General features: G+C 30.6%; 4 protein-coding genes across 5 annotated transcripts; 2 read left to right on the forward strand and 2 right to left on the reverse strand.

Moving 5' to 3' along the window:
- Window positions 1-7,881: 7,881 nt before the first annotated feature.
- On the reverse strand, window positions 7,882-10,430 carry LOC128386026 (uncharacterized). The gene is made up of 2 exons (XM_053344979.1): window positions 9,893-10,430; window positions 7,882-9,691 (listed from the first exon to the last, which is right to left on the reverse strand). Exon 2 carries the CDS (start codon window positions 9,633-9,635, stop codon window positions 8,154-8,156), a length of 1,482 nt encoding a protein of 493 aa, XP_053200954.1. The 5' UTR covers window positions 9,636-9,691; window positions 9,893-10,430; the 3' UTR covers window positions 7,882-8,153.
- A 1,819-nt stretch (window positions 10,431-12,249) lies between these two features.
- LOC128386027 (uncharacterized) lies at window positions 12,250-14,674 on the forward strand. The gene is made up of 2 exons (XM_053344980.1): window positions 12,250-12,837; window positions 13,399-14,674. Exons 1-2 carry the CDS (start codon window positions 12,734-12,736, stop codon window positions 14,552-14,554), a joined length of 1,260 nt encoding a protein of 419 aa, XP_053200955.1. The 5' UTR covers window positions 12,250-12,733; the 3' UTR covers window positions 14,555-14,674.
- Window positions 14,675-16,263: 1,589 nt separating this feature from the next.
- Window positions 16,264-19,192, reverse strand: LOC128386024 (cleavage and polyadenylation specificity factor subunit 6-like). 2 transcript variants are annotated; one of them, XM_053344978.1, is made up of 7 exons: window positions 18,994-19,192; window positions 18,483-18,686; window positions 18,243-18,412; window positions 17,611-18,161; window positions 17,258-17,527; window positions 16,714-17,168; window positions 16,264-16,458 (listed from the first exon to the last, which is right to left on the reverse strand). In XM_053344978.1, the coding sequence occupies exons 1-6, from the start codon at window positions 19,054-19,056 to the stop codon at window positions 16,723-16,725; spliced, it is 1,704 nt and encodes a 567-aa protein (XP_053200953.1). In that variant the 5' UTR covers window positions 19,057-19,192; the 3' UTR covers window positions 16,264-16,458; window positions 16,714-16,722. The 2 variants fall into 2 exon arrangements, with proteins under 2 accessions (XP_053200953.1, XP_053200952.1); XM_053344977.1 differs by having other exon boundaries at window positions 16,264-17,168; window positions 18,994-19,191.
- A 932-nt stretch (window positions 19,193-20,124) lies between these two features.
- On the forward strand, window positions 20,125-21,436 carry LOC128386030 (dysbindin-A-like). Its single transcript, XM_053344984.1, has 2 exons — window positions 20,125-20,339; window positions 20,459-21,436. The coding sequence occupies exons 1-2, from the start codon at window positions 20,287-20,289 to the stop codon at window positions 21,153-21,155; spliced, it is 750 nt and encodes a 249-aa protein (XP_053200959.1). The 5' UTR covers window positions 20,125-20,286; the 3' UTR covers window positions 21,156-21,436.
- Window positions 21,437-21,492: the final 56 nt, after the last annotated feature.

The following is a 21,492-nucleotide window of genomic DNA, read 5'->3' on the forward strand; positions in this document are numbered from 1 at the left end:
CTGATTAGTTAATTTTAATGTGGGTGTTGAGAAGACAAGAAAACAAAATGTGATTAAAGTTAATAAATAAACTAGTTAATCAACGTTTAATTGTTGACCAATCAACTAACAATTTACCTTATTAAGTTCACTCGATTACATGGTTAATTATTGAAATGATTTAATATAAGAGAGAAATTAAATCCCAATCAGTCAAACAATCAATTTTAATTCAGTTAACATTGAGCTGATTTGTATACTAATCAATGATAATTTCATTGATTATCAACTAATACACAAGAAAAAGATGAATGAATTAAAAACGATTATTATTTGGCCTCATTTGATTTGATTTGATTTGATCAAATCTAATGATTGATAAATTATCTGTAGGAAGATGATTCTGATGATCAACTATTGATAATGATCATCAAAAAAAGTTAAATTAATAATCATGATGATAATGAACAAATCAAATCATCTAATTGAATGGACATACCTTATAATTGAGTTAAATTGTTACCTTATTATGAAAATTAAAAGCCTAAACTAAAATCAAAGGAAAAAAAATCAAATCAAATTGAGCGTCAATCAAATTAACTCAACAGGGACTCTCTCAATCAAATTAACTGACAATTATGACATCCGATTGTAACTATTAGCCTGAGGGTAAATTGATTATCATCATTATAATTATCATTATCTATTACAAAATTAACTTCCCTAATTAACTTGATTGTAATGTTAATCATCGTCTTATAATATGATTGTTGTTAAATTGAATCAATGAAAATTAATGTACAAACCTTGAAAACATTATCATGATTGAATTGGGTGAGGCAAGGTTATTGTTAATTATTATCATTTAATTGTTCATTTTAATTGTTTTCATTAATTTCAACAATCTACTGATAGTAAACACTTTAATCAAGTTAACCTTAATTATGAATGAAGTGAAAAATGTGTGAGAGTAAATCGATAAGTTTAAAAAAGTTAATTGATTAAAGACAATTAGTGATGAGTGTTGAATGATTAGTCAATAGAGTTACAATTAAATCGTAATTGTTTTTCATTTTTATCTTAAAAAAAAGTTAATTACATTTTTCTTACGAGAATTACAATAAATTATAATACTAAGGTACCTTCAATTTTAGCTTAATTGTTCTTGCAATTTAATTGCTGACCAACCACAGAGTTGTTACAATTAATTAATTCGTTGATTGTTTATTATTTTGAGAGTAGAAAACTTTTTTTGAATATTATTCTTACTAAAAGTAATTATCTCCATGTCCAGTTAATGTCCATGAGAAAATTAATCAAGACGATCTGCCGAAAAACTTGAGATGATTAACTGATTGTTGTTCACCTTAATTGTCCTCAAGGTGATGAAAACCATTAAGACGATTTAGTTTTGATTGTTTTTGGTTCCGTTTTGTTAAAATCATCAACTATTTGATTGTTATTCTTGAAACTATCATCAAAATGATGAAAACTATTTTTTGTCGTAATTTTTATTGATGTTTACTCACTGAAAGTTATCATTTTGTCAAATTTTGTTGGTTTTAATGATTAAAAGCTAAATGATACAATTATATATCTCGTGAGCTCATCATCTAAATATAATCACCATAATCATCTTGATCATCATCACCATGATAGACCATTAAGAAGAAAGGAAGATTAAGACGAGTGGGAGTGAGAGTGTAATTAAGGTGAGAAAATAATAAGAAAAAAATCATAGAAAAAGCAAAATGAACAAAAAAGGAACCAGATTAAAACACAAAATATCACAATGTGACGATTATCATGTTGATAATGATGATGGAGATAAAAGTAAATCAAAAGATTAAATAATAATCTGTTGAAAAGCAATTTAAGCTGAGTGATTAACGTCGCTACCAAAGTTTAAACATCAACAAAGTTGATCAAATTTCGTTGCGACGAAACATTAAACGTTACTATTTATCCTTACGCTTTTTTGACAAATCTTTCACCATTTTGTCATCATTTTTCCATCGTCATCATCATCATCATCATCATTATCTTCATCATAATCACAATTTAACTTAAATATTATAACAAAACAAAGCAAATTGGCAGCAAAACAATTGAATGAATTGCTACCTTAAAAAAGACATTAAAGTTAATGTTAGAAAATGATATTTTCACTTATATTTTGTTTCCTTTTTCAAGACAAACAAGATGAATATGTTATTTGTTAAGATGATAATGATGATGATGATGATTTACCTTTAGTAATATTCACAGGTTCATTTACCTCCCACAGGAAGATCTTTCATCACGATCACAGGGAATCCTCTTATATATGAAGATTAGTTATTTTTTCCTATGTTAGGAATAAGAGAAACTATTAACTGGATAAGATTCCCTGCAGTTAATATACTCAACAATCAACTAACTAACTAGTTAACTAACTCAACATACTGACCACCCTTCATCTTCATCATCAATTTACCTGCTTAAATTGTTATATTTTAATTATAATTGTCAAAACCATTTTTTTACCTTTTCCACTGACAATTAACTATTAATATAAATTGTAACCAACGATGTTCAATGTGAACAACTTTATTTTCAATCACAATCAAATTAATCAACTTTCCCTGTTACTGATTGTTTGTTTTAACTCTGCCAATCAATGATTGTAATTAACTTTGATACAACAATTAATTAAATTTCTTAGGGATGAAGATGAAAAAAGTACACAGATTAAATTGTTACCATTAAATGATAAGCTTAACTAATTAATTGTAAGTAATATATTAATCTAAACCAGATAATTGATTTCATCTTAATTTACCTTTGATTCAATTTAAAAGATTTACTTTCCACTGTTATTATACTAATTAACTTTGGTAATTAAATAAATGATTTGAAGGTCAAGGTGAATGATAATCATTGGTAATTATGGCGATGAAAAAGTTTGATTGTTTAAGTTAATTGTTGTTAATTCATTTTGTTGATCTAATGTTTTCCGGATGAAATCAAAAGGAAACATTGGAAATCCAATTGGGAGTTTAACCAAGTAAAGATGATGATGAAGAGCTGATGATGATCAGCATGATGATCATCAAGAGAAACGTTTATCCAGGTAATCAACGAACCTTAAAATGATATATTTCCTGGATGAATGTTTAAATACGAGGAGAAACCTAAAGGTAGAAAACAAGTTGATCTAATTCATAATCAGTATTAAGATTATCATTAATTTAAAGTCCTTCTATTCACCTTTGCGACAACTTTGATTATCCCCTTTGGACTGCGACATTTAGCTTGATCCCCTTGAAAGTTACGACGATGATGATAAGTTTGTAAGAGGATAAGAAATTAGCGGCTTCGCTTCGTTGGTCAATCTAATGCTAATGTAATTGCGATGCCATGAAAATTATCTTTCACCAACCTCACTCACTCTCCCTTCTCCCTCTCTCAGCACTTACAATTCTCTCTCAATCTAACATCATTATCCATCTTCATCCCTTTCTCTTCATTGTCAGAGTCTCCATGACCTCTTATTTGGACTTTACTGGGCTTCATCTCTCTCTCTCTCTCTCTCTCTCTCTCTTTCTTTCTTTCTCTCTCTCTCTTAGATAAACGCAATTAACATGCATCACTAATCATCCACTAAACATCGACTATTATCTTGCATTCGGAAGAAACTCCTTCCATTTATGATGATAGAATCTCTCTCACTTCCTCCTCCCTTTTTGTCTCTTATTCTCTTATCTTCATATTTTCCTCTTTCTTTTCCTCTTCCTCTCCTCCTCCTTCTTATCTTCCTCCTCCCACTTATTCACTTTCTTCTCTTTCTTTTATCCTTCTCTATCTTTCTTTCAATCTCTTACTTTTTTCATGAGTTTTTGTTTTCATGACAAATTCAGTTGATTGTCAACATTATCATCTGATCGTTGGTTGGTTAATCAACTCTTGATTTCGACACTCTAATCATCATCATCTTCATCAGTCTATTGAACCAACCAAATCAAGTTACACTTGATCAATATCATCATTAATATTTACATTTATTATAGTTAATTGTCAATCTATACAAATCCAGTTAACAGTTAATTGTTACTTTATTCAATTGAAACTGTTAACTGGTGACAATGGATGTTAATTATAATTAATATTAACGATATTGTATCTTTACAATTATCTGTCTAAACCAATTTACATACTAATTGTTTTTAGTAGCAATTAACCAAAACTAATTTAAATACAATATCAAGTAAATCTTGATGATTATCAACAATTTCATTCATTAATTGATTAAAGTTTATTCACATTTGATTCTGAGTTGATTTTTTTTGATCAATTACAAAATCAAAGGTAAAACAATTAACCAAAGATTTACAATCAATTTGGTTAAAAGGGAAACAGAATGAAAATTAATTTTAATCATATCATTAGCTAAGGCGAAGCTAATTCATTAATCTATTTGATTAGTAATAATCCTGATACAATATAATTAAGGTGTGGTTAAATGATTAGTTCATGATTAGTTTAACAAGTTTGAGGTCAATTAAATTGCAATCAACTGAAATTAAATTGGCCACAATTGAAGGGTTGGTTAATCATTTTGGTTTCATAATTTGTTTGATTCACTTAATCAAACAAAACAAAAGCTTTAACGTTATTAAAAATAATTGTAATATCAGTAATTATAATTATCATCTTAATTGTTGATTGTAATACTATCGTTCATAGGATTATTACACGATAATCACGATTAGTTAATTGTTGCTTCATCTAATCGTGATTAAATATTTCAATATACATATGATACACTTTATTGTTTTAAACATTTTAATTGTTACCTTTGAACAATTTAGTTGATTGTTTGTTTCAAAATGTTTAAATTGAAATCAATCTACTGACTGACAATTAAAAAATCTATGTATCACAATTAGTGACAATCAATCTTGAAATTAGATTAAAATTAATCATAATCATTGGATTTTTAATTGATTAAGTAAAACTTTTCTGATAAGTTGATGATATTATAATAATAATAAAATGCTGAGTTAATTGTTGGTACTAATTGTTGTTGTTTTCAGCTCTAATTGATGAAAAATTATGATTATAATTCATTAACCTTAATCATAAATTGTTTAGATGTTAATTGTAACAATTTAGTGTTCTGTTAACAGTAATTAACTTTACCTTAATCTGTCGGTTGGTTAATTGTTACTAAACTTGTTACTCAATTTACATTTTTATTTGATCATAAAATTAAATCATCACAATCAGTTTACAACAACTTCGGTTAACAATTGATTTGATTGTTGTCTCTTACCGGTTTGATCATCAAGACGATCATCATGATGATCAATTCAACCTTCAAACAATTAGTGTTAGCACAACAAACACACAATCAAATCAACTATTCAACTGGAAAATTAAAGTAATTAATTGATCAAGTTAAACACAAAAAAGACTCAAATCAACCTCCAAACTGGTTTTGATTAGTTGATTGTTAAAACCTTGGCAATTAACTTTGATTGTTTTTAGTTTCTTTACTGATTATTGTTATCATTTACTGGTAATTACAATTATGATTATAATTACAATTATCATCTTTTATCAGCATAATGAATTGATGTCAGAGAAAAATAGTTAATTTCATCATTTATCTGATTGTTGAAACTTTTTGCTTCATGTTAATTTGATTGTTGCTGTTAAATATCACGATTAACTTTTAGATGAAACAATTTATTCACCATTACGATTAAAGATTATTAACTTTGATTAGTTAACTAATTATAGTTGTTGTTAAATCTTATCAGATTACTGTAAAAATAACAACAATTAGTTTAATCAAATCTTTTTTATTACAAGAGTTGATCACAAAGACAATCAGAAAGAGTTAATTAGTTTATTGTAATTGCAAATTGTGATAATCATGTTAGACAACAATTAGATATGAATATTGATTAAGATTATATAAGAATTTAAGATTTAATTAAAAGTTAATTGTTGCAACAAATATGAGGAAATCACTTTGGTATATTTAGTTTATTGTTCCAGGTTATTTTCCATATATTTAATAATGTTGATGATTAGTTGATTGTCAAGAAGATTAATTATTAAGATGTAATCCACAGTGATTAGTAAATTGTCTTTAATTGTAAAGTTAATTGACAAAGAATCGTTAACAGTGAACAACATAAAGAAGGAAACTTGTTAACCGGTAGAAGGGAAATTGTTATAATTAATAGTTTTCTCTTCCTTGATTACTACTTAAGTTTTAATTAGAAAAAAGCTAAAGTTAATTACCTAAATTGTGATTAACTGAAAAGTGAAACATGAGAAAACAATTGATTAACAGTGAGAGAGAGAGAGAGATGAACAATTAACTAACCACAACAACTGACCAACTGGTGATGGTCAACCGATGAAAATTGAAGGAAAAAAGTTTCATTACAATTTCTCATCACAATCATTTCCTCTGTAATAATACACAGAGATTATAAGATGATGATACTTATGGTGATGATGATGATGATTAAGAAGATGATGATGATGATCATCTCCGCTCCTCTTAATCCCTCTAATAAACCGCATTTGTTGTAGTTGTTTACAAGGTTTGATGGTTATTGGGATGAGACGAACCGTGATACCTTATGATGGATTCAAGGTGAAGACAAAAAGTTTCCAGGTAACAAGTTGAATTGGAATCGAGCCAAATCTTAACTAACTAATTATTTCTTAAACAATCAAGGGATCGGTCAGACAATTTAGACTCATTTTAACCTTTTCCATCTTATATTTTAGATAATATAATTATCGTTACTCGATGATGATGATGATGATGATGATGGTTTACTTTGTCTTAGAATTTGCTTCTTCATCTTCATCACTTGATCATCTTTTTTCTGATACTCTTCATCCCTGGTTGGTTAGAAACAATGTTTGATCAAATTGTTCCCTAATCCATCATTAAAGTTTTACTGTTCACAATCAAATCAGTTGATTGCGTGAGATACAATCAGATAATTATCTTAATCATAATAATATCTCATCTTGTTGCCTCTTTTCACTTTACTTTTGCCTGATTACATTATTAATTTTTGATTGTTTTCTGTTCACTTCCCTCTAATCCTAAATAAATATATTACTTTATTGTTAATTAACTATTAACTAATAATTTAGTCATCTTCTTAATTACTCTTGATCCCTGAGATTAACTATGTAATCGTTGTTAATACAAAGTAAACAAGGATAATCAAGATATTGATATTTGTATTAATTAACTTTTATCAATCATTAAAGTTATTGATTCAATTGATTTATCACAACAAATCAAATGTGTAATAGATACAAATGAGATAATCAGTAAATTAGTTGATTAAGATTTAATTTAAATCAGTTTTCATTGTCGTTAGATTATCTTGAATGATATTATTAAAGTAACAATCATCAATGAATCATTTATTCATTAGCATTAACTCACAATTTGATTGAATACTTTTCTTCATTAGTTCATTAAGATTGAAATTGATTAATCAGGTAAATGAATCATCAGCAAAAAACCAGGTAAATTGTTGCCAACAAAATGAAGTTCCCGAGTTTTTATACGTTAACTTGATTGAGCTCTTTCATCCAGTTAATTAATTAGTTAATTGAAGGATTGCGTGGTTTAATTATTATGTCAAAAAGTAAAAAAGAAAAGAACAAAAAAAAACAAAATCTAACTTGAGATTATTCCGATTAATTCATTGAAAAGAATCAGAATTTCAATGGGAACATTAACTCCATCTATTGGTAGAATTACGAACTAAATGTTCGTAATTATCAATAAGAAAATAATGAAAATAATTATCTCATTAACGTTTTGATATTAATTTCGGTTAATTTTATGCTTTAAACTCACAATCAACTGGATTTGATTAAAGTTGACGTTGTTTATTATGAGAATTGAACATAACAATACACATATTAATAGATTTATTATTGGTAACATTTTTTTCATGGATGATACAATAACATGAGATCATTTTAAATTTTGTCGTTTTTTTTGCAAATTAAACTATTTGTACTTAAAACATAACATAGTTAAGATTTTGTAGTTTTTATAAAATTTTTGGCTTTTGAGATTTTTTCATGGGTCATGGTAACATTGTGATAACATCGGGTACCGATAATGAATGAGATGGTTAATGAACTAGAACAACAAGATTAGGTGGTCCATAGGGATGATAACGATAGCCGAGGTCCTTTAGGACACTCGCTACATGATTACAACACCAAGAACCTAATTTTCCTACATCACAACCACAAATCCAACCGATTTTGGTCTCATTGTGTTTGAACGAGTACCAAAAGTGAGCAGTAAACTCTGATTCGAAATGGGAAGAGGATAAATTGACCTTAAGCATAATTTGGTGATCACATGGCTCCCAGATGAAAACTTCTTTGATGTTCGGTGAGTTAAGAGTTTCGAAGGACGATGAACAAGAAAGTGACCTCATCAGGCCGTAGCTTCTTGTGACTTGATATATTTGTAGAGTATGATCACGAATATCTTCCCGTGACATCGGTGGGAAGGATACATGGTTTTTTGAGATTCGTCGAAAATCAGCTTCATCAAGAAGTGAAGGTCCTTCCGGTTTACCATGACTAAAGTTCCACCTTCGATATTCAGGGGAGGAAGTTGGGTCAAAGGTGTCGTCACAAAGAGGAATGTTTATCATTTGGAAACAATTGATCATCGCACACACATTGATAAGGTCAGTGTTGAGATGTAATCGATCTTGCCAACAAGGTTTTTCGATCGCTTTGAAGCTTCTTATTCGATGTTTGACCTGTCGAATTATCGCTCGAATCAGTCCAATCCAACTTCGAAGTCCTTCAAGTTCATGATGGTCCATAAAAGAGCCATTTTTAGGTACATAAGGTTGAAAGTATTCACATGAAGGTGATGATCCAATTGGACTGTTGCTGTTCAGCTCACTATTAACAAAGGATTCGATTAAGCCTCGAGTAACTGCACTTGACACGATAATATCATTCTCTTGCAACCATTCAGATCTATTTTTAAGGTTAATGCTGATGTCTTCGTAACTGTTTCCATCGAATGAAGATCCGTCGCCTGGAGTTCGACCGTTCGTGTTTGTGACAACATTATTGACTCGAATCTCCTCAAGAATCGCTGGCCCTGTTACGTCAACAATATGTCCGGTGGAACTGAAGACAATAATAGACTCGAGCGATAAATGTTTGGGCAGTGAGTCACTTTCATTCGGGATCAGATAGGGAATCCCATCTTCTATCAGGAAAACGGAATCTTTAGGAACATTCAACCCATGGACTATATCACGACGGGTTTGTTTGGTCATGATGAACGATCGGCTGGTCCGATTGAAACCAATATATTTGTAAGAAAATTCTGATCTAAGTGTTGATCTGATTCGATCGATTTTAGCATTACAATCGGCTAAAGGACATCGAAACATTGAAGCTAATAAACGATTGGGTAAACCGTGTTTCAGTTTGATCAGGTAAAGAGCTAAATCACAGGAAGCATAGAATCCCGAACGTCCGAGCGCATCTCGAAGTGAATCGAAGTGAGGTTTTCGGATTCCAAACATATACTCGTAATTAGCATCAGGTAGATTTTCAACCCAATTGGGTTCCATTATAATTGTTGTCTGAATCTCTCGGTGGACAAATAAGTGAAACACTTAATAGAAACCTAATTGTTGATGGGGAGCAATTAAGTGGATGTAATGAAACGAGATAATATTAAGGTGAGATAATTAATAACACTTATGAAATAAAGGAATAACAATTAGCTGGAGAAATCGAATCAACAAGATTACAACTAATTGCAATTATGATTAATAAGAGAAATGATGAATCTCGAACTGAATAGATTAGGTTAATGTAAACTTACCTTAGATATTTAAGTTAATGGAAGTGCGAGTTAATTGTAGATGAGATCACAGATTAAATTGACAAAGAGCACAGTTGATTAGCACAGGGTTAGAATGACGATTAAGAGGAAGAGGAATAAATCACAAGTGAATTAACTCCAAGGTAATTGATTGTTTAAGGACTTGAAAGAGACCAAAATAAATTATTTGTTATTTTCTGGTTGCACAGACTCGAATCAAAGTAACAACTTGACTTGCGTCTAATTTTAGGTTTAGTTTGAGTAAGAATTAACCACAGGATAATGAATAGATAATGATGATGATGATCAATTAAAAATGACTATTAATAGATCTATGCTTTTGTTGGTGATGAGGATGCTTAAGATGAGGACGAAGATGAGGATGGCGATGGCGATGATGTTATTGCAATGGAACCTTAATCTCTCAAGTCACTTTAACTCCTCTTCCTCCCACTGACTGAGTCTCACCGCAAATTGAAACCAGAAAATTAACTTAATGATCGAGTTGAATTGAAACATTCAACTGATTTGCTAATTGTTCAGTTGGAAATTACATAGAGATGAGAATGAGAGAGCGAGAGAGAGAGAGGGAGGAAGGTGGGAAATGGAGGAGGAGAGATGATTATCATCTTGATGATTATTACATTAAATTACATTTCGCTAATGTAATCAAGTTGCGTCAATAGTTAATTATCTTGATAATCATCTTCCTTTTCAATCAACTTGACTCTCGACTCGATTTATGAAAAAAACCCTTTGAAAGTGCAAAAAACACAATTAGAATCCGAAAAAAATTCAAATTTTAATTGTGCTCGTGTTTCTAATTGTCGTGGAAAACAATTCCTTGATTAACATTCATTATTAATGAATGTTTGATCATTAATGATATGAGAAGATATCAAAACAATATTAAGGATCAAATTGCAATTGATGATCAACTTGATTGAATTGGAGACTTGATTTAATTACAATATCTCGTAAATCCAATCATCTTACCCTTCCAAATGCAATCAAGCTTAATATTGCATTAGATTTTAGCCTTATCATAATCAGATAATCAGCTTTAATTACAATTAGTGTTATTGTAATTATGCTGATTGATTGTGATAAATTAAAACTGTTCATTAATCATCAAATGAAAAGTAAATAAAACGGAAACTACTTGATATCCTAATCTGATTAATTTGGTTTCCATTGACAAGTAATTTGATTAAATTGTTGTAGATTTTATTGTTAACCATCAGCATCATCGTGTTTTAATTCAGTTGATTAGTTGATTGCATCCAAGCAATGAGTCAAGGCTATCGGAACACGTTTAAAATTATTATCTCATTGATTAGTTAATTATATTATCAATCAACATCTCTATTTTCAAGGTTAATTAAGTTTTCATTTTCTCGGACATTGAAAAAACTTTTTTTTTCTCGTTGATTAATAATCAACTGATTGTTGTTTTTTTGACTGGATGTTAATTGTTGGCTGGATTGTTGTATTTGATCATTGTATCAATTATGAAACCTATGGGATGATTAATAACTTTTGCAGTCTGACTTGGATGAATTTAGTTGATCGTTAACAATTAAAAGTAAAGATAAATCAAATTATGTTTACATGGTTAATGATTAATTGTTAATTGTTACCGGAAGAAATAATTTTAAGTGAAAATATTGAACAGTTAATCATTTTGTTAGGTAATGAGAGTCTATGATCAGTTCATTAAGGAAAAGGTAATAATTGTTTTAAACAACAATCAATATAATTGGAAACCATCCAGATTAATTGATTGTTAACTCGTTAATTTAATCATTTACTTTGATTAGTTGATATCTTTCCGATTCTATTTATGGTTAGCTTTGAAATGAACAGCAATTTAACCCGAAATATCAAAGGTTGGGTATTAGATTATCACGGAAACAATTAAAAATAACAATAATAATTAGTTGATTGCGAAAACCAATAAAGTTCAAAGATCTCATTATTATTCAAAGTTACGATTTCTCTGAGCCAAACAATTAAGTAAATTGTGTTTGATATTCATGATGATTCTTTTGATATTTGATTAAGTTCGCTTGCTGTTAATTTGATTTCCTTTAATAGAATCGAGTTAATTGAATTGATAATCAAATTCCGGGTGAAGATAAATGAACCAAGAAAAAAGTGGTTTTCTGTTGATCTTGTTTGTTGATTCCAATTCCTTTGGATAATCGGTCAAGGGACTGGATTAACAGGTAATCAACTTTACCTGCGAAGGTCAGAAATCTTTCAATCTTCATCTTCCTCTGGTTATCTTTCTTACCTTTTCTCATCATCATCATTTCTCTCTCTCTCTCTCTCTCTCATCATCATCATTTCAACAATTTTCCTCCGTCATCAACCTCTTGAAATGTTGTAGCATCTTCACTTTACCTTGGTGTTTCTTAATCATTCTAATTGTCTTTTTCTTTTTTAATCACAATTTCAATCACCACCTAGTTTTCTCACTCCAAAAATCATCATCATCATCTCTCTCTCTCACTTATTGACTCTCTTTTCTCATCTCTATCTTTTGTCTTCCTCTTCAAGATGATCAACAACCTTATCTGTGTTTTTATTTTTCTCGTTTAAACTTGAAAATAACTTAATATATCACAATAGTCAAGTTGATGCTGAGAATTGAGTTAAAATTAACTTATTGGGATATTAATTTATCAATTTAATTGTTGTCATCTTTAAATTGTCAATCGATTAGTACTTGTATCAAATTGTCAACCATCAACTTATTTACACTTAATAGCGACAGTTAATTGTTTGGGTGATAATTTAACTATAAATTGTGACTTTTCGTGTATCAATTGTGCCAATATGAGATTACCAATATCAATTGTGATCAATTTATTGATTGTGATTACGCTGTCATCTCTAAATTGTGATTCAGCTTCAACTCCTCCAGATACTAATAGAGAAAGGTGAAGTTACCATGTCTTCAATTATCTGTTTACATTTAAATTAAGAAAAGTAATTAATTTAACCAAATTAACCTGCAAATCTAATAAACAATCAATTCAGTAATGAATTGATTTAATTGTTCATTAACAGTTTACATTCCCATTTGATAGGAAATTTGTTATTTAATTACATTTTGATTGTCATTAAGTGTAAAGATCAATTTCAATTGTTCATAAAACATTAAGATTTCAGTTAGTTACCAATCATTAATTAGTTAATTGTCGAAATTGTTTTTGTTCATTTTGAGGTTTAAACGATTAAATATTAATCATAATCTTTGATTGTTGAGCCAAAAAAGTCACACCTTGATTTGATTGGTAACAATTTAAAGTATAAAACAAAATAATTGTAATAAAAACAACATTAGATGATGAGTACTTGTCGAGACCGTTAATCAACAGTTAGATTAATTGATTAAATCATCTGATTGATTTGTTGGTTGATTGATGAACAAAAAGAGTGTAACAGTAATTAGAAAAAAGGAAAATTAATTAACAAATTGTTTTCTTTTGGGTAAACAGTTTGGAGATATTAAAATATTTACAATCGACAATGAGAACGATGGAAATGCGATTGGGTAATTTGGAGTCTAAATTGTCATCAGCTAATTTGGCCGATCAATCGGTGAAGGTGAACAATGTTCAAGGTAAAGTTGACCAATTGGGTTCGTCGATAACAATTATCGGTGGTAAAGTGGAAAGGATGGAAAGTATTCTGAACAAATTACAATTAACTGACCAAGAAAAAAAGAAATGGTGTAACACTGAGTATGGACAAAGTTTGTTCAGTGTTCATAAAACTGAATCAGAATCGATTCGTAAACAAATGTCATCAATGTTACAAGAGATTTCAGAGCTGATACGAAGTGGAATGGGGAAACTGTTGATCAGAATGGATTCGTTATTAACCGAATCAAGCAAATCATCAACGAATTCAGGTTCATTAATTTCCAGTGGAGGAAATTACAAACCGGCGATTTCCTCTTCCTCAACATTACCTACAACGACAACCAACTCACGAGCCGGTTTTGAATTGGCAGGTAGTGATGAATCAATTAATCGTGGTAATGGTGATAATCAAGTAACAATTAACTTCGAGCAGCTTAATAACAAACTGGATACATTGGTGGGTCGATGTTCATCTCAGCCCAATCGGGGCTCAGGAGATCATAGCAATGATATAATGACCACATTGGCTCAGTTCCGAAGTCTATCACAGGATACATTGAATACGATGGTGAAAAAGATTGAATCAACTGAGAATCAATTGTTAACAACGATTTTCAATTCCTTGGAAGTTCCTGGAAAATTAGTACAAGTTAAAGATCGAGTTGAGGATAATGTGAGCAAACTGCGAACACAAGTCGATGGCCTTTCATCCAACGCTCCCATTTTACGGATATTGCGTCACATCAAAACTCAATTACCTGATGTTTCAAGAGTCACGTGTATGGATGATCAAACCTCCGAGCTACTTGAGAAAGCGACTTCTCAGGTCAACACCATGATCGCCGATTATACCAAACAAATTGACTCGATTGGTCTCAGTTTGACCAATGTCAATACAATTGTCTCTCGACTTGCAAGTATGACAGAGAAATACAAAAACAATTCTGTTCAATCGTCAAACAGTACAAACCTCAAAGATTCATGGAGATCGGTAACTCCGTGGGAGTAAAATATAATATCATTTGCTCATAAACAATAAAAATAAATGGAAAATAATAAAAAATGATTAAAATCTAAGAGATTGTGTATATAAATTAAAGACCAAATTAAAGAATCACTTTGGCTCAGATCCATAAGTTTAACTAGTTTTCTTACTCCCAAAATCATCATCATCATCATTATCATTATCTCTCTCTCTCTCTCTCTCTCTCTCTCTCTCTCTCTCTCTCTTGATGATCAACAAACTTATCAGTGTTTTTATTTTTCTTGTTTAAACTTGAAAAAACTTAATATCACATAGTCAAGTTGATGTTACTGAGAATTGAGTTAAAATTAACTTATTTGACAATTAATTTATCAATTTGATTGTTGTTATCTTTAAATTGTCAATCAATGAATAGTTGTATTAGTTGTGCTCAATTTATTGATTGTTTTTCAGGAGCAACTCCTCTAGATAATATTAATAATAGAGAGGGTGAAGTTACCATGTCTTCAATTATATTATTGTTTACATTTAATTAAAGAAAAGTAGTAATAATTAATTTAACCAGAGTAAGCTGCAAATCTAATAAACAATCAATACAGCAATGAATTGATTTAATTGTTCATTAACAGTTTACATTACCATTCGATGGGAAATTTGTAATTTGATTACATTTTGATTGTCATCAAGTGTAAAGATCAATTTCAATTGTTTATAAAACATTAAGATTTCAGTTAATTACCAATAATTAATTAACTGGCACCTTCTCTCTAATTATTATACACAATTTGATTACATAAACAATTAGCATAACCAATAGTCAATATTAAAAAAACAATCAGTAAATCACTGATTTTGTTATTTAAGGAAATGATAATTAGTCATATTATCAGTTAACCATTAATTAGATGATTCTGGTCCTATTGGTAAACATGATTGATTAACAATCAACCTTTTCAATTAGTTAATTGTCAAAATTGTTTTTATTCATTTTGAGGTTTAAACGATTAAATATTAATCATAATCTTTGATTGTTAAGCCAAAAAAGTCACACCTTGATTTGATTGGTAACAATTTAAAGTATAAAACAAAATAATTGATTTGAACAAAAAACAACATTAGATGATGAGTATCTATCGAAACCGTTAATCAACAGTTAGATTAATTGATTAAATCATCTGATTGATTTGTTGGTTGATTGATTAACAAAAAAGTACAAAATAACAAATTAATCAAAAGACTAAAATAACAAAAACAGTGTAACAATAATTAAAAATAAAGTAAATTAATTAACAAATTGTTTCTTTGGGTAAAATAGTTTGGAGACATTAAAATATTTACAATCAAATATGAGAACAATGGAAATGCGATTAAGGTAATTTGTAGTCTAAATTATCTCATTGATTAGTTAATCAAATAATCAATCAACATCTCTCTAGTTTCAGGTTAATTAATTTTCAATTTTCTCGGACATTGAAAATAATAATTAAGTTAATAATTAACTTATTGTTGTTTTTTTGACTGGATGTTGATTGTTAGCTTGATTTGATCATTGTATCAATTAAAGATTATGAGATGATTAATGACAATTTAAAGTAGTTTGACTTGGATGAAATTTGTTGATCGTTAACAATTAAAAATAAAGATAAATCAAATTATGTTCATTTGGTTAATGATTAAATGACAATTGTTACCGGAAGACATAGTTTTGAGTGAAAATATTGAACAGTTAATCATTTTGTTGAGAATCAATGAGAATCTATGATCAATTTATTATTAAGGAAAAGGTGATAATTGTTTTAAACACGATCAATATAATTGGAAACCATCCAGATTAATTGATTGTTAACTCGTTAATTTAATCATCAACTTTAATTAGTTGATATTTTCCGATTCTATTTATGGTTAGCTTTGAAGTCCGGTAATTTAACCTGAAATATCAAAGGTTGGGTGTTATGGTTAAGGTGTTTGATTTTGATGATGGATCTTTTGAAATTTGATTAAGTTCACTGGCTGTTGTTAATTTGACTGCATTTGCTTGAATCGAGTTAATTGAATTGATAATCAAATTCCGGGTGAAGATAAATGAACCAAGAAAAAAGTGGTTTTCTGTTGATCTTGTTTGTTGATTCCAATTTCTTTGGATAATCGGTCAAGGGACTGGATTAATAGGTAATCAACTTTACCTGTGAAGGTTAGAAATCTTTCAATCTTTCTCGATCTCGATCTCTGTCTCGATCTCGATCACGATCACGGTCACGATCACGATCTCGATCACGATCTCTGTCTCGATCTCGGTCTCGGTCTCTGTCGCGGTCTCTGTCTCGATCTCTTTCTCTGTCTCTATCGTGTAATCTTTCAACATGATATCGATCTCGACTTCTGTCTCTGTAATCTCTTTCGCGACTTCGTGATCGATCTCTTCGGCCTGACTTTTCTCTTCTACCTCGATCTCTTGATCTATCTCTAGATCTGGGCCTGTCTTTGTATTTACTCGAACCATAAGATTTGGCTTGAATACCATGAAGTGTATCTTGCAAAGAGCTGATCAGTATCTTACACCTTTCATCATTAGCAACCTTCGACCTTTTAATCAGACCAATCGCAGTAACTAGAGTCTCTACAGCTCTCTCAAAATCACCTAGATTCACAAAAAAGTATTGAAAGACAAAATTAGTCTTGAAATGATCTCAAACGAGCATCGAATGATTGAAAGAAAAATAGACTCACCAGCACTGGCATCAGCAACAGCTCGACTAATAGCACCGCTGGAAACACTTCTATTTTTAGCCATGATCTCTTCGAACTCTGCCTCGGCCATTGGAGGAACGATAGAAGAGTCTCCCATTGGACCCATGTAATCACCATATTGACTGGGACCCGGTGGGACACGATAAGGGTCATTCAGTTGATTAGGTGCTTGGTGTTGATTGAAAAATGCAGGATTCACGTGAGGAGCTGGTCCTGAATGAGGCCCACCGACTGGTGGTATGTGATGAACTTAATATAATAAATGGACTCATTAGTAACCTAATATTAGTAACCTAATTGAGTGATCAAAAGAATGACAAAATGACATTTACCTGGTGGCCTTGAGGAATTGGATTGAACATGTCCCTGACTTAAACTCATACTGTTTTGTTGTCCACTAGAGTGTCCTGAATGTGATGAATGATCTCCCCAGTCATGTAATGAAGATGGATGATTTGAACGGAGATCTGAAAGTCCAGGTCCTCGGAATAAAGGTTGTGAAGTAGCTCCTCTTTGATTAGATGGTAATCGCATCAATGGTAATCCTGGACGATTTGAACCTGAATGGGTGCTTGAAAAGGGGGCTTGACCTCCTAATGCATGCCAAGATGTCTGACCTTGGAAAGGGCCACCGTTACCTTGATTTGACACTGACATTCGTGGTGTTTGTCCAAGAAATAGGCCATTGGGTCGCGTTGGTCTTGTCATCATTGGTGGTCTGAGATTTCCTGATGATGGATTGAATGGTCGTGGATTTGAAGTATTACTACTCATGTGTTGATTTCCAGATCCTCCAGGAATCAATTTACGTGACTGCATTTCGAAATGATTTAAATTTGCTTTGCTACACGGAGTAACCATAGGATTTTGTCCATGGATTTCTCTAAAAATACAAATCAAAGTATGAGAATATTTTACAAGGTAATCAAAAGGAATAGAAAAATACAATGAAAATTTTTCTTACATTTTAGGGAGTTTTTCGATAACAGAGCGGACCGAATTCTCTGAACCAAGAGTGACAACACAAAAACCTTTCGACTGACCATTAGCTCGATTTTCGAAAAATTTCACATCTATGACATCATTGATTCCGATAGTATTGATCGCGTCAATAACATTGAAATCAGTTGACCACTATAATTCAAAATGAAGATTTATTACAGATATTGTGCAATAAAAGCTTTGATCTTTCTTAGATACTTACCCAAGTTAAATTACCGACATATATTCCAATCTTTTTAGTTGGCCCTTGGTCTAGCAAAAGATTACTGGATATACTCTCATTATTTGTGTGACGGGAATGATTTGAATCCTGGTTAGCTGAATAATCCTCACCATTAGACTTATTCCCTGAAGCGGTGATCACATCATCATATAGATCAACCCCTTGATCATTATAATCATTTTCCTAGAAAGTAAATAAATCAAATCAATGCAACAGAAATACAACCGTTAAAACCAAGTTACCAAAACCTAGAAAAAAAGCAACAGCTCATCAAGCAAATGAGCACAAAATGGACCAAAAGATATCCATTTTCCTTTTAAAGAAGCTCAATGGAAAACCGATAGGAGTGAATTTTTGCGCAAAACGCAGAAAAAAATGAGGAAAGAAATAAAGAAAGAGAAAATAGGACCAATAGGAGAAGAAACTAAAGTGAAGCCCATGAGCAACATCCACACAAATGTAAAATAGAAAAGAAATTAATAAGACAAACCTGGTTAAATTCGTTTATGTCAAGATCGTCTGCATACAGATCAATCTCAGCACCGTCTCCCATAGTTAAAGATGATTTAAATCAACAATTATGATCATTCGAATCTCAATTAAAATGAAACAATTAGAGAAAAAAAGACAGAAAAAAATGATAACAATGATCTAAATAAAAATCTTAAAATTAAACTGAAGCCAAACCCAAGAATAGAAGAAGACAAAGAGAAAGGGAACAAGAGGTCACCATGGAAACCATTCGATCGACTCAATTAGCGGCAAATTCGAATCAAGTTGAACGAGTTTCTTTTCCAATTCTAATTAATGGGAATAATCATTTGTGATAGACAATTGTTGAGATAACGATTTAATTGATCAGTTAATTGATTAAAATTATTCTATTCATTGTAAATACTTGAAGAGATGAGAAGATTTGATAAAAAGGTGGAAAATGTGATAAATAAGTTAACTTGTATTGGAAAATGGATTAAGAATGAAGCTTTTTTTTTCCCTTTGATTGTCTCAATTGTTTTTAATCCATTGATTATTTTAACTTTGCATATAAATAGATTTTTTTTACACAACAATGGAATGATTAAGGATTGATTGTAATGGTCAAGGTGTTTGTGGTCACTTTTTCAAGAGAAAATGTTTCAAACAGGTTACAGTTTTCTAAGTGGTTTTCTAATTGACTCTCGCAGCGGGACTGAAATTGATATTCCTTCGGGCTCTTCTTCAGTTTGGACTTAAAAACCAGACCAGGAATGAAATGGACGCTATTAAAAATGAATCTGTTCAGATAAAAAGAGAGTAAAATTATCACTAATTAGCATAAACCGTCGAGAAAATTGATTGACATTCTTTTGGAGAGTAAAAAATGTTTACAATTGTTTACTTACTAAAAAGTATCTTCTCCCATGGCTCCAACATGTAAAGGTTTGTAGTTAGTTCGTAAACCAAGTACCAAGCTTTCACCTTATCTACTGAACGTCTGATTAACTCCAACATGATTAATTAAAACTCCAATTCAATGATTAACTTTGAAATAAACACAATCAAAGAACCAGATTTAATGTTGAGAAAAACCAATCAACCTGAAGAGAGAAAAAGTCACCAGGTGGCGACACTGAAACGCTAATTTTCTTCATGTGATTTTTGATGAAAAAAAGTAAACATTAAGAAGATTAAATTAAATTAGTGTTACAATTTGATTTCTTTTGATTGGAATTATTTTTTGATTAAGTTTGTTTTTCTATGGAATCTTGACGGTTCACTCATCTCAGTATTTTCTGGTGTCATCATGTTTGAAAATTTTCGGGATAAAATTCAAAACGTTCAAAGTTTATCATCTGGGTAAGTTAAACGCCTCAATTTTAATTGTCTGTTGATTAATTGATTTTGTACCTTTTCTCATAACTTACACTTGACATCTTGTTGTAATTAATATCTCACCTCTTTCATCTATATTCTAGGATTTTGGATCTATCTATCGGCGAGAAGAAAAACAAAGAAACAATAAGCGACGTTAATCTTAATGCAGGGTTTAAACTATTGACATGGAATCAAAATGTTTGGTCTAAGTGCCATAAATTGAATGAAGAAAATGCCAAATTAGCGGAAAAAGTGGCCTCTCAAATAGAAGATTTAGAATTACGTTCATCTCGACACAAAAATTCAGCCAAAGAGTTTGAAAGTATCTGTGATATTTTACCACAATTGGAAGAGAGTATCTCCACAGTAGAAGGGGATTTAATCTCGTTGAGACAGAACGTTCTGAATGTAGAAAAGGTTCTGGATGAATTAAAGATGAAAAAGGAACTGGAAAATTTCATCCAATTCAAAGTGGACCAAAAAGTTCGATTGTCCCGTTACAAAGATAGTAAATTAGCTGAATTTGAGTCTTTGAAATGTCGATTAGCTGCTGATCACGCCAAGAAGATTGCCAACTATGAGAAGTTGGAACTTCTCAAATTAAAAGAGAAACAATTAGTCTACCAAGCAGCATTCGAAGAGGATTTAAACTTTTACAAAACCCATGGGATGGTAACAAGTAAAAAAGATAAACAACCAAAGGTCAAATCGCTCGAAGAAGTTGAAGTTGAGCCCGACGAAGAGGACAAAAGGGCACTTGACCAATTTCTCGATGACATAAGACACTCGGTTAGCTGATAATCCAACTAAATTAAGCGATTTGTCTGTTAATTAATTTCCAGTGATTCAACTCAATCAAATTTGGTGAATTGAATTCGCAATTCAAACCTAAACTCAATCACACATTCAACAATTTGTTTTCTATTATCATAATCGTGTTTAAATTACTATTGTTATAAATTATCGACAATTCAATTTTTTGGGAAGAAAATATTTAAATCAAATAATGAGAAGTCAAAATGAACAATTTATTTTATTAGATTAACAATTAATTGACAACTAGGTCAATGTACACACAAGAGCGAGAGTTAATTGAGTTAATTCAATATTGATTTACAATTGATAAGAATCAATT

Source organism: Panonychus citri, unplaced genomic scaffold (genome assembly GCF_014898815.1).
Source record: "Panonychus citri isolate SS breed McGregor unplaced genomic scaffold, ASM1489881v1 Contig00063, whole genome shotgun sequence".
NCBI classification, from domain to species: domain Eukaryota; kingdom Metazoa; phylum Arthropoda; class Arachnida; order Trombidiformes; family Tetranychidae; genus Panonychus; species Panonychus citri.

What these genes read in the sequence shown, in the direction of transcription:
- LOC128386030 (XM_053344984.1), top strand. Translation starts at nt 20,287, where the DNA reads ATGTTTGAAAATTTTCGGGATAAAATTCAAAACGTTCAAAGTTTATCA. An exon ending in GTTCAAAGTTTATCATCTGG is followed by an intron (nt 20,340 to 20,458) that starts GTAAGTTAAACG and finishes TCTATATTCTAG; the next exon opens with GATTTTGGATCTATCTATCG.
- LOC128386024 (XM_053344978.1), bottom strand. Translation starts at nt 19,056, where the DNA reads ATGGGAGACGGTGCTGAGATTGATCTGTATGCAGACGATCTTGACATA. An exon ending in CAATTCCTCAAGGCCACCAG is followed by an intron (nt 17,528 to 17,610) that starts GTAAATGTCATT and finishes TATTATATTAAG; the next exon opens with TTCATCACATACCACCAGTC. An exon ending in TGTTGCTGATGCCAGTGCTG is followed by an intron (nt 17,169 to 17,257) that starts GTGAGTCTATTT and finishes TTGTGAATCTAG; the next exon opens with GTGATTTTGAGAGAGCTGTA.
- LOC128386027 (XM_053344980.1), top strand. Translation starts at nt 12,734, where the DNA reads ATGAGATTACCAATATCAATTGTGATCAATTTATTGATTGTGATTACG. An exon ending in CCAGATACTAATAGAGAAAG is followed by an intron (nt 12,838 to 13,398) that starts GTGAAGTTACCA and finishes TTGGGTAAACAG; the next exon opens with TTTGGAGATATTAAAATATT.
- LOC128386026 (XM_053344979.1), bottom strand. Translation starts at nt 9,635, where the DNA reads ATGGAACCCAATTGGGTTGAAAATCTACCTGATGCTAATTACGAGTAT.